At 45.9% G+C, this 12,313-nt stretch overlaps 1 protein-coding gene across 1 annotated transcript in view; it reads right to left on the bottom strand.

The window, feature by feature from the left end:
• Nipa1 (NIPA magnesium transporter 1) overlaps positions 1 to 8,413 on the bottom strand; it is a 31,121-nt gene extending 22,708 nt beyond the window's left edge. The window contains exon 1 of the mRNA XM_036191708.1: positions 8,221 to 8,413. Coding sequence (XP_036047601.1) covers positions 8,221 to 8,386 — 166 coding nt within the window. The 5' untranslated portion in view covers positions 8,387 to 8,413. The remainder of the gene's footprint in view (positions 1 to 8,220) is intronic.
• Positions 8,414 to 12,313: the final 3,900 nt, after the last annotated feature.

The following is a 12,313-nucleotide window of genomic DNA, read 5'->3' on the forward strand; positions in this document are numbered from 1 at the left end:
AGGGACTCTGTCCATTGTACAGGCATCAAGATTGAGCAAAGGTGTTTGCTGTGACTAAAAAGTCACAGACACACGTGCCCCTGATGGGATTGTGTGAGAAAGAGTACTTTACCTCTGTGGTATTCTTGCAAATCCCACAACTCCAGGATAACCCTGAGAGAAACATGACACAAACCACACAAACCTCAGCTGAGGAACAACATACAAAATACTCAGCCGGTCTAATCAAGGCTGTGAAATCTGAGGAGCTCTCATAGCCGGAAGGAATCAGAAGACAAACCATCAAATGTAAGACAAGAGATCTGAGTGCAGACTTGAGTTTGAAAAATACATTAATAAGGTAAACTGATTGGTTAGCAAGAATAAATGTGTTCTTTTAGCTCAGTTTCTGTCTTGCAGGGACTGCTGAATTAAAAAACAAAATGAAACAAGAAACTAAAATTGTTTTTGAGGTCCTGGGCCTAATCCTAAGCACCATATTTTTAAAAACCAAGAACATGGATATTTTTATTTATACCTACATACTGTGTATTTTTTTTTTGTATGTATGTACTTTAGAAAATAGTCTCTCACAGTGTAGCCCAGATGGTCTCAAACTCATGATCTTCCTGACTCAACTTCCTGAGTATCTGGGATTACAGCTGTGCTATTACACATAGGTCCATACTATGCCTTTAAATTAATAATAAAGTAGAAATGTAATATTCATTAGTTTTATATTTTCTCACTTTCTGCCAAATGCTGTTGGTGATAGAAGGCTTTAGTCCATCTACTTTGTTTAACAGATATTTTTGAAACTCTTGTGTTATATGCTATTATAGATACTGAAGCTACAACCATTTTAAAATCTATTCTCGGCAGATAAGATGGCATGTGCATATAATCCCAGCCTGAGTAACATAGTGAGCCTCCAAGCCCCCATAAAATAAAGTAAAAACCAACTCCCCATATTCTTTTACCATATCTACTTAATGGCCAACAGAGCTGATAACCATCAGATAACTGGAAGAGGAGAGAAAAAGGTGGAACATAAAAACTAGAAGGCCAAGTTCTTAGGTTAAGGGAGACTAAACCTTATGGTTTCTTATACTGTAATTAACTATGCTTCCTTAGAAGACCATACCTTTATAATTCACAGATGGTAGCACTTTAAGAAAGTCCCAGCTTTAGGGAGGCCAAATTCTAATTGTAGTTCTTCAATAAAGAGGGTTGGGGACCTACTGGCTTTGAATTTCACCTTTAAAGAACCTTCTCAATGAATGGCCCACTGTAACTCCTGGAGGGCTGGAGAAGCACAGGTTCAGGATTCAACTCCCAAGCTTCTTTATCGTGCTTTCGAATGACATGTAAGTGGGACCTGAGCCAAGAGCTCTTACTCATAATATATTTCACAAGCATTTGTTCAAGATGCCAGAAAAGACCCATTTGCATATGCTCAAATCCCTTGCTTTATATGGTATGGTATTTGCATATAACTTATGACATCTTCTATTTATATTTTATACTTAATTTATATTTTCAATAATCTGTTAATGACTTATAAAACATAAATCAAAGTAAATGTTATGTAAATAGTTGTTACACTTCATGTCATTTAAGAGAATAATGACAAGGAAAAAGTTCATACGTGATCAGTATGGACTTTTTGTTTGTTTTTGAGACAGGTTGTCATGCATCCCAGGCTGATCTTTACCTGGTAGCTGAGGATGACCTTGAACTTCTGATCCTCCTGCCTCCATTTCCCAAATGCTAGGATTATAATTATGGATTACTATGCCCTGTTTATGCAGTGTTGGGGCATCAAACTTGAGGCTTTATGCTTACTAGGCAAGCTCTCTTATCAGCTGAGCTATATATCCCTAGCTCTGCAGATGTTTTCTTTAAAAGTCTTGTTTGAATCATTGTATGTAGAGAGCTAGCTGCCCTGAGTGTCCAGAATTAGAGGCCCATGGAAGTGGGGTTGCCTGCAGAGGACCTTTGGTATAGCCTTTTGCTACTGTGGAAATAGCTGAGATAAACAAACTAAAAGGAGGAGGGGTTTGTTTGAACTCACAGTCTTACAGGTTTTTGTTTGTTGTTTTGGGCCTGTGGCAGCATAGTATAGGTGTTGGAATGTGCTGACTGAAGCCTGTTCACCTTAGGCAGCTGGGAAAGAGAGAAGAAAAAGAGTCCGACGGTCCCTCTGAAGTATGTGCCAGATGCTCCAACTTCCTTTCACTGAGCCCCTTCTAAAGGTTTTATTTTTTTTTCCAGTTGTACCATGAGCTAGTAACCAAACTTTTAGCATCTGGTCCTTTGATGGACATTTAAGGTCCAAACCATAAGACTAAACAGCAACTAGACATTCTCCAAAAATAATATTGCAGAATGTTAAAGAGCACTGTAATGAGCCAGGTGGTGGTGGTGGTGGTGGTGGTGGTGCTGCACACCTTTAATCCCAGCACTCGGGAGGCAGAGGCAGGCACATCTCTGTGAGTTCGAGGCCAGCCTGGGCTACAGAGCGAGTTCCAGGAAAGGTGCAAATCTACACAGAGAAACCATGTCTCGGGGGGGGGGGGGTAGGGGAAAGAGCACTGTAATGGGACTAGGTATGCCATAGTAAACTCTGAGTATATTCAAGGAGATTTGAGGCACAGGGATGTGGTTACGGGGGGGGGGGGGGGATGGTAAGGCAGAAAGGGAGAAATTTCCACATAGTACAGGGTACCTTGGTCTTGGGAATCTGGGCAAGTGTTGATGTCAGCTCATTGGTAGAGGGGCTCTTGCTGGCAGTGTTCTGTCTGGAGAAAGCATCTCTGAATTGAGGTGGTCTTAAAGAATGTTGAAAATAAATTGTATTGACTAAGTGTGGTGGTGCATGCTTGTATAATCCTACTACTTAGCAAGTTAAACCAGAGGGATTATTTGAAGCCGACTTGGGCTACATAGTTCCAGGCTAGACTGGGCTGTGTGTGTGTGTGTGTCGAGACCTGTCTCATAAAGCCAAACACATAAGTGATTAGGAAGAGAAGAGAAGCTGTATTGCCCAGGTTTGTGAGGAGGAATCTCTGGTGGGACTTCAGAAAGTCCTTGAGAAGGCACTTCCCTCAAGCAGGTAGGCATGAGCCAGCTCCACCTCTGTTTGAGTCTGATAAGAACAAATTCTTGGTATCCATAGCTTTCAGAGTGATAGCCAGTTAGAGGAGGGACAAAGGCTGGTTGTCACTGAGAGGCTGTATATGAGGAATAGTGATAAAGAGAGACCAAGGCTGCCTGGAAACCAAGCTCAGAAAAGGCAGCTACTCAGAACTCACTGAGGGTGCTTCATAATTAGTCACTGAAATCTATGCAGGATGCTGTAGACCAGCAACAGCTGATTGCTCTTTTAAAATCCAGGCTGCAATCGAATTCTACCTTATACTCACAAGAATAGCTGCCAGTGAGGAAATGCAAAACAAGTATTGGCTAGGAATTAGAGAATTTAAAACTCTTGTGTATTGCTAGTGGGGATGTAAAACCATGCTGCTGCTTTGGAACATAGCACATTTGTTCCTCAAAGTGGTAAATGTAGAATTGCCATTTGATCCAGCAGTTCTGCTTCTTGGATTATGCAAAGACCTCGGATATTCTGGCCATAGCCAAAGGAAGTGGAAGCAGGGACTTAAAAGATTTTTGCACTTTTGTTTGTAAAAGTAAGTGGTAGTCTCAGAGCCCACAGATGGGAGTGACTCAGCCCATTAACTGATAGTGGTGTGCTAATGGGTTTTCTGTTAATGTACCAAGTACCTGTGATGATTTAATAAGAAACAGTTTTCTTTGACATATAATTTTGGAAGTTTCATCTCACTTACCTCAAGCAGGAGCCTGGAGGAGAAAGATGGAAGAAGGAAGGACCCAGAGTTCCGCAGTCTCCTTCAAGGGCATGACCTGAATGACTTAAGACCATCCGTTAGCCCTGTGTGTTACAGGCTCTGCTACCTTCCAACTATGCTACAAGCTAGGGACTAAGCCTTTAACATGTGACCCTTTGAAGGATACTCTAGACCCACACTTGAGGAGATAACAAAATGTGCTTGAGTATCCTTCAGCCTTTAAAAAGGAGGACATTTTGACACATAACATAGATGAATCTTGAGGACATTCTGCTAAGTGAAATAAACCTGTCTCAAAAGGACACTACTGTATGATTCTATTTATATGAGGTCCTCAGAGCTGTTCAAATTTATGGACAGATGGAAAGTGTACTGATGGTTACCCCCGAGAGTGGCATAAGAGAAGAGTGGGGAGTAGGCCCAGAGCATAGATGGATTTTTCTGTCCCACCAGTCAGCTCCCAGATAACCATATGGAGACTTCTTACTAATTATGAAAGCTTGGTCCATAGCTTAGGCTTGTTTCTTTCTTTTTTTTTTTTTTTAAGATTTATTTATTTATTGTGTATACAGTATTCTGCCTGCATGTGTCCCTGCAGGCCAGAAGAGGGCACCAGATCTCATTACAGATGGTTATGAGCCACCATGTGGTTGCTGGAAATTGAACTCAGGACCTCTGGAAGAACAGTCGGTGTTCTTAACCTCTGAGCCATCTCTCCAGCTCGCTTAGGCTTGTTTCTAACTAGCTCTTATAACTTAAATTAACCCATTTCTAACTAATTTACTTTCTGCCTGGTGGCTTTATTACCTTTACTCTGTACTGCCCATGCTGCTTTCCTGCTTCCTTCATGTCTAGCTAGTGATTCTGCCTTCTTCTTCCCCTCATTCTCTCTGCCCTGAAAATCCTGCCTAGCTATTGGCTGCTTAGCTTTTTATTTAAACCAGTCACAGTGACATATCCTCACACAGTGTAAAGGAATATCCCACAACACCAGATTTCCAGGTTAGCAGCATTTTAGAGATGAGTTATTACTACTACTATTATTATTATTATTACTGTTTTGGTTTTTTGAGACAGGTTTCTCTGTGTAGCTCTGGCTGTCCTAGAAACTCATGCTGTAGACCAGGCTGGCCTCAACTCAAGATCTGCCTGCCTCTGCTGCCTGAGTTCTGGGATTAAAGGTGTGCACCACCACTGCTCACCAAGATGAGTTCCTGTTGACCAGCAGCACTGTTGTTCTTAACCCCACTGAACTGTACAGTAGGAACTAGTTAAGGTGGTCTAGTTAACTGTAAACTAGGAACTAGTTAAGGTTTCTTTTCTTGTTCCTGTGAACATCTTCCTGACAGGAAGCATCCTAAGGGAGGGCAGTTTCAGTTCACAGTTGAAGGAGCTCCAGTCTGTTGTCCTAGGGAGGGCCTGGGCAGAGTCCTGGCTGTCCTGGAACTTCCCCTCTGTAGACCAGGCTGACCTCGAACTCACAGAGATCCTCCTGCCTCTCTCTGCCTCTGTCTCCCCAGTGCTGGGATTAAAGGCATGTACCACCACTGCCTGGCTGGCTGCCTTGAGATTTTTTTCGGTACAGCCTATTTCCTGTTCATTCTCTGCTTTATGATTTTGGATGAGATGTGACCAACTGGCTTCCTGCTGTTGGGGGTCTTCCCTGTGGTGATGGACTGTATCCATCTAACTGTAACTGGAAGCCAAAATGAATGTTCCCTTCCTTACGGTGCTTCTTGCCAGGTGTGTGGTCACAGTCATGAGGAAAGAAACTAAGCTGTGATGAACTGTACCCTCAAGCTGGGAGGCACAAGAAACCCTTTCCTTACGTCACCTTTACCAGGGTGTTTTATCACAGTAATTAGAGAAGGGACTAAGAAAATTAATGCTGGAGTGGAGCTATGGGCACTGTGCAAAATGCATCCCACAAACATTCTTGTAGTTTTTTGTTTGTTTGTTTGTTTGTTTGTTTGTTTGTTTGTTTTGGGGAGGGAGCTGAGGATCGAACCCAGGGCCTACCACTGAGCTAAATCCCCAACCCCTCTTGTAGTGTTTTGTTTTTCTGTTTTTTTTTAAATTTTTTTGAGACAGTCAAGGTCTCACATATATATCTTGGGTTTGCCTTAAACTCAATATGAAGTTAAAGGTGACTTTGAACTTCTGATTCTCCTACTTCTACCTACCCAGTGCCTTCACAGCAGGTTTACTCCATAGTCAACAGTCCTTATACTATCTCTGAAACTCAAGACAATTTTTAAAACTTTGAGTTCATATACAAACATTAAAAAAAAAAAGAAAGAAAGAAAAAGAAAAAAGAAAATGGGCCCTTGAGATGGCTCATCAGGTAAAGGCGCTTGCTTCACTAGTCTGTTGGCCTGAGTTTGATCCCTGGAATCTGCAAAGATAGAGGAGCGATCCAACTCCACATAGTTATGCTCTGACATCCACATTCAGGTTATGGCATGTGTCCTGCTCCCCCATCACATACACACAAACACATAAAATACCATTAAATAAAAACCAAGGCACATACTTACAACACACAATAACACAGAATAACTAACTTCCTTTCCAAAAGGAAAGTGTAGGGACATAGCAAGAGAAGGTTGAGCACGGAGCAAGATTCATCCCAGATGGGCCAAATAACCAATTCTGCTCCTCCATGAACTTGTGAGCCTCATGATAGGATCACCTAGGCCCCAGTGACGCTGGCAAGACTGCCCCTCCAGCTCTGCCCCAACAGCACATGTGACTTCTCTCATGCAGATATTCCACAGTCTTGGCATTTCCAGCATTCTGGGGTCTTCATTGTAACTTCGCGCCTTTGTACAGTAACCTTCAGAGTTCTTGCAGGGTATCTGAGAAATCGAGAAAATGTACCACAGCTTGCCCACAGACCAGTGTGGCGGGGCATTTTATTAATTGAGGTTCCCCCTTCCACAATTACTCTAGTTTGTTTTGAGTTGACACAAAGCCAGCCAGCACAATGACCCCTTGTTGACATGATGCACACAAACTCCTCATTGTTAAAACATAATCTTTCCTTTCTTGTTCTCAAGTTGTTGTATTAATATCAGTATCACAATATAAGACATACTCCAAACTTTAAAAGTTCCAGTCTTTAAAGTTTAGCCTCTTTAAAACGAAGTTACCTTCAACATTCAAAACTTCTCCGAAATAGCCATAGTTTCTCCAGAATATCCAAAGTCTCTGTAAAAGAAATCCCTTAACTGCAGACTTGTGAATCCTCTCTCGAGTCCCTATGTGTAGTTACCAAGTATATCAGATGTTTGTACATTAGAGACATATCTGCATGCCTGGGAAATCATATTTGGTTTGATTTAGGTTTCAGGATTGCAATTTTTTTTCATTTTGAAATTAATTTCTTCAAAGATTGCTAGTTTTGAGCTTTCACTCAAGACTCAGTTCTCTGTCTCTTTTCTGAAGGTCCTTGGCTCCCTAGCCAGGTCAGTCAAAGTTTCAAATGTGTTCTGGAATCGGAACTATTAAGTGTGTTTACTTCCCATACGCTGGCAGCCAGGTGCTTACCCCTAGAGCTCTTGAGGTTATGGCTCCAACCACAAGCCTTTCTCGGTCTCTCTGAAAGCTATGTTTACTTTCTCCTTCAAAGCATTCTGCCTCTTGCGTTCAGTGCCTGTCACAGGCCTCTCAACACAAATGACAAGACATGGACAAAGAAGGGCTCTGTGCCTCATCCCACTTGTGTATCACAGAGTCATATCTGGTGACATGTAGACCCAGGCCAAGCTCGCAGGCCCATTTGCACGCCTGTTTGACGTTTTCTTCACGCTTCAGATGGTTGAAATGTCAACCAGAGGTAAGTCAACTAAGGACCCCGGGGCAAAAGCCGCTGGGAAGAACAGTCCTTGCACTGAAGGTGAGAGTGGGCACCTCAGTGGCGCCTGCACATCCAGCGGGCCCACCACACACCCTTACTTCTTCACACTACCAAGTGCTCGCCCAAAAGCACCCCAGGCCCAGTCTATACAGGCAGGCCTGGCTCCACCCACCTCGGAATAGGAATCTCTGCCTGACAGTATGCGGGCCTCTGGGCTGCAGGGCTCGGAGCCTAGCACCAGTCCCGATGCTCCGCTGCGGGCTGGGGGTGGAGGACTGGACCGGTATAGGAATGGGGCAAGTCCCGTGAAGGGCTCCTGAAAGACTGAAGAAAGCCTCTCCGGCCACTGAGCAGGGAGGGAGACCACGCGGGACGCCGCGAGGATGCCTGCGGGGCAGCCTGCAGAGCCCGCCCTTGCACCGTTCCCAGGCTCCCGCAGCAGCAGCAGCAGCAGCAGCAGCAGCAGCAGCAGCGTAGCGCGGACCCCGGCCCGGCCTCGGCCCGCCCTACCTCGCCTTTTAGCGCGCACAATGCCCTTCTTCTGCAGCACGAACGTGGACCCGTTCACTAGGCTCGACACCACGGCCACGCCCAGGCCGAGCGACACGGCGGCGGGGCTCGGGCCGCGCGCCCCCTCCCCGGCCGCCGCAGCCGCCGCCGCCGCCGCAGTCCCCATGCCGCCCGCGCCGCCCTCCGCTGCGCGTGCGCGCCGCGCCCCACGGGCTGGGAGGCGAGCGGCGCGGGGCGGGGCGGGAGCCGGAGCCTAGGGGTCGGGTGGCGAAGTAAGGCAGGGTGGGGAGGGATTGGGGATGGCTGGGGTGCACGCTGTCGGGACTGAGGGCGGAAAGGCTTCTGAGGTCTGTGTGGAAGCTGAGAGGTGATTCGGTAGAGCGCGCTGGTGCAGTGTCTGGAGCAGAAAGAGCTCTGCAGTCCTCAGAGCCCAGGGCCTCTGGCGGACATGCTCGGACTGTCCCCAAACTGCACAGGTCCCTCTGGAACTCCGAGCCTTGCCACCAAAGAGATGCATTCTACACACTGCTCGGCTCTCTGGGAGGTCCGCTGCCTTCGCCCTGGATCAGTGACCTTGCGACCATACTGTATTATTTAATTTTAATTCTTAATAAAGTGCATCAAGATTATAAGAGAAAGTTATTTTGACTCTGCCAACTCGCCTAAGTGTTGTGGGCGTTTCCCACGTTTTCAAAGGCAATGCACAATTTTTCTCTTTTATTGAATGTTACAAAGTAATATATTGCCGGGCGGTGGCGGCGCACACCTGTAATCCCAACACTCGGGAGGCAGAGGCAGGTGAATCTCTGTGAGTTCGAGGCCAGCCTGGTCTACAGAGTGAGATCCAGGACAGGCTCCAAAGCTACAGGGAAACCCTGTCTCGAAAAAACCAAAGGAGGGGAGGGGGAAGAAAAGTAATTTATTTCCACGTTCTCACACAATTTTTTTTTAATAGTAATGTAATGTCCATGAAAAGATGATGTAGCAAACCATTCAGCTGTTGTTGGTTGTTAGGTTGCTTGGAGCGTTTTGTTTCTTATTTTAAATCATGCTGTAATGAAAATTTAATTTTAAGAAATCCTTTATTAGCCGGGCTGTGGGGGCATACGCCTTTAATCCCAGCACCTAGGAAGCAGAGGCAGGTGGATCCCTGAGTTCGAGGCCAGCCTGGTCAACAGAGTGAGTTCCAGGACAGTCAGGGCTACACAGAAAAACCCTGTCTCGGAAAAAATTAAATTAAATTTAAAAAGCTAGTGAATGAGTCTATCCCAAAGAAGTCGCTATTCTTATAAGCAAGGCACAATGAAACCATTGAACTAGGGTGGAAAAATAATTATTTGGGGACAAACTGCCAGGCTGACTCAGAGACTAGAGAACACCACCCTGCGTGCGGAGTAAGTCTTGTCAGTTTTATTGGGATAGACTCATTCAGCAGCACTGCTACACTTTGTCACCTGTTTTGTGACCTAACAATTTTAGCCATTTTTAAATGAGCAGTTGAGTGGCGTTAGCTATGTGCACAGTGCCTACTGCCACGGTCACCATTCTCTCTGAAGACGTTTCCACCACTCTCCTCCCCCTCACTGCAAGCCAAAGCAGCCTCTAATTAGCATTCATGTCTGTGAATTTGCCTGATCTGGATATTTCATGTAAGTGAAAGCATGCAATAAATGTCCCTTGTGACTAGTTTATTTCTTGTAGTATATATTCAGGGTTGAAACACATTGTACTACGTTTAAGGACTTTGTTCCTTTTTATGGCTGAGTAGTGTTCGGTCATATTCATATGCAGCATTTTGTTAATTTGTTTCATCTAAAATACATGGGTTATTTGCGTGTCTCTTAAAAAAAATTATGTGTATGTTTGCCTGCATTTACGTATGTGCACCTCTTGTGTTCATGATGTGTGTGGAAGCCAAAAGAGGGCCTTGGTTCCCCCAGAACTAGAGTTACAGGTAGTTATGCTGCCTGCCACATGAGTGCTGAAAACTAAACCCAGGTCCTCTGCAAACGTAGCAAGTGTTCTTCACTACCAAGCCATCTCTCATTTGTATCTCCTATTTGTATCTTTTAACCTCTGTGAATTAAGATACAATCAACACTGGTGTGAAAGTTTATATGAAGCGTCTGCTTTTACAAAAATAGTATTTTGGGGGGGCGGCAGGGGGGAGGACAGGGGACCCCATGGCTGATGTGTAAAATTAAAACACAAATATAATAATAAGAAAAAAAAAAAGAAAAAAATAGTATTTTTTATATATGCATGCGTGTATGTGTGGATCGTGTGCACTTGAATGCAGGTGCCTGCAGAGGCTGCTGGATCCTCTGGAGCTGGAGTTGCAGGCTATTGTGAGCTACCATAGGTGCTGAGTACTGAACTCAGGTCTTCTGCAAGACCAATGCACACTCCTAACTACTGAGGGACCTCTCCAGCCCGTCATCATCATCATCATCATCGTCATCATTTGTTGTTGTTGTTTTTCAAGACGGGGTTTCTCTATGTAAGACATGTGCCACCATGCCCTGTTGTTGGTTTTGTTTTGTTTTTACTTTTTCCTCTTTTGGTGCTTTGGTCTTTGGGTTTTTGGGGGCCCACCACCCAGCTCCCAAATAAATCACACATGGAGGCTTATTCTTAATTATGGCTTGTTTCTTGCCAGCTTTTCTTAACTTTAAATTATCCTGTCTACCTTGTGCCTCTGGGCTTTTTCCTTTTCTTACTTCTGTGTAACTTACTTTCACTCTTACTCTGTGACTGGCTGTGTGGCCATGTGGCCGGCTGTGTGGCTGTGTGGCTGTGTGGCTGGCTGTGTGGCTGTGTGGCCGTGTGGCCGTGTGGGTGGCTGTGTGGCTGTGTGGCCGTGTGGCCGTGTGGCCGTGTGGCTGTGTGGCTGGCTGTGTGGCTGTGTGGCCGGCTGTGTGGCTGTGTGGCTGGCTGTGTGGCTGTGTGGCTGGCTGCGTGGCTGCGTGGCTGCGTGGCTGTGGGGCTGTGTGGCTGTGTGGCTGTGTGGCTGTGTGGCTGTGTGGCTGTGTGGCCGTGTGGCCGTGTGGCCGTGTGGCTGGCTGTGTGGCTGTGTGGCTGCGGGGCTGCGGGGCTGTGGGGCTATGTGGCTGTGGGGCTGTGGGGCTGTGTGGCTGTGTGGCTGTGTGGCTGGCTGTGTGGCCGTGTGGCCGTGTGGCTGTGTGGCTGGCTGTGTGGCTGTGTGGCTGGCTGTGTGGCTGTGTGGCCGTGTGGCCGTGTGGCTGTGTGGCTGGCTGTGTGGCTGTGTGGCCATGTGGCCGTGTGGCTGTGTGGCTGGCTGTGTGGCTGGCTGTGTGGCTGGCTGTGTGGCTGTGTGGCTGTGTGGCTGTGTGGCTGGCTGTGTGGCTGTGTGGCTGGCTGTGTGGCTGTGTGGCTGTGTGGCTGCGGGGCTGTGTGGCTGTGGGGCTATGTGGCTGTGGGGCTGCGTGGCTGTGGGGCTGTGTGGCTGTGTGGCTGTGTGGCTGTGTGGCTGTGGGGCTATGTGGCTGTGTGGCTGCGTGGCTGTGGGGCTATGTGGCTGTGGGGCTGTGGGGCTGGCCCCTAGCATCCTCTTTTTGTTCTCTTGCTATTTCTTCCCCCTTCTCTCCAATTTCTCCTTCTATTTATTCTCTCTGCCTGCCAACCCCACCTTTTTCCTGCCTCACTATTGGTCATTCAACTCTTCATTAGACCATCAGGTGTTTTAGACAGGCACAGTAACACAGCTTCACAGAGTTAAACAAATGCAACATAAAAAGAATGCAACACATCTTTGCATCATTAAATTACCACAGCATAGCCGGGCAGTGGTAGCGCACGTCTTTAATCCCAGCACTCGGGAGGCAGAGGCATGCGGATCTCTGTGAGTTCGAGGCCAGCCTGGTCTACCAAGTGAGTTCCAGGAAAGGCACAAAGCTACACAGAGAAACCCTGTTTAGAAAAACTAAACAAAACTAAGAAAACAAAAAACAAAAAACAAAAACAAAAACAAAAAATTACCACAGCATAAACAAATGTAACACATCTTAAAATAATGTTCTACGACAATGTCCAGCTTCATTATCATTTTTTTTTTATTTTTGGTTTTTCAAGA

This window comes from Onychomys torridus, chromosome 1 (genome assembly GCF_903995425.1).
Source record: "Onychomys torridus chromosome 1, mOncTor1.1, whole genome shotgun sequence".
NCBI lineage: Eukaryota > Metazoa > Chordata > Mammalia > Rodentia > Cricetidae > Onychomys > Onychomys torridus.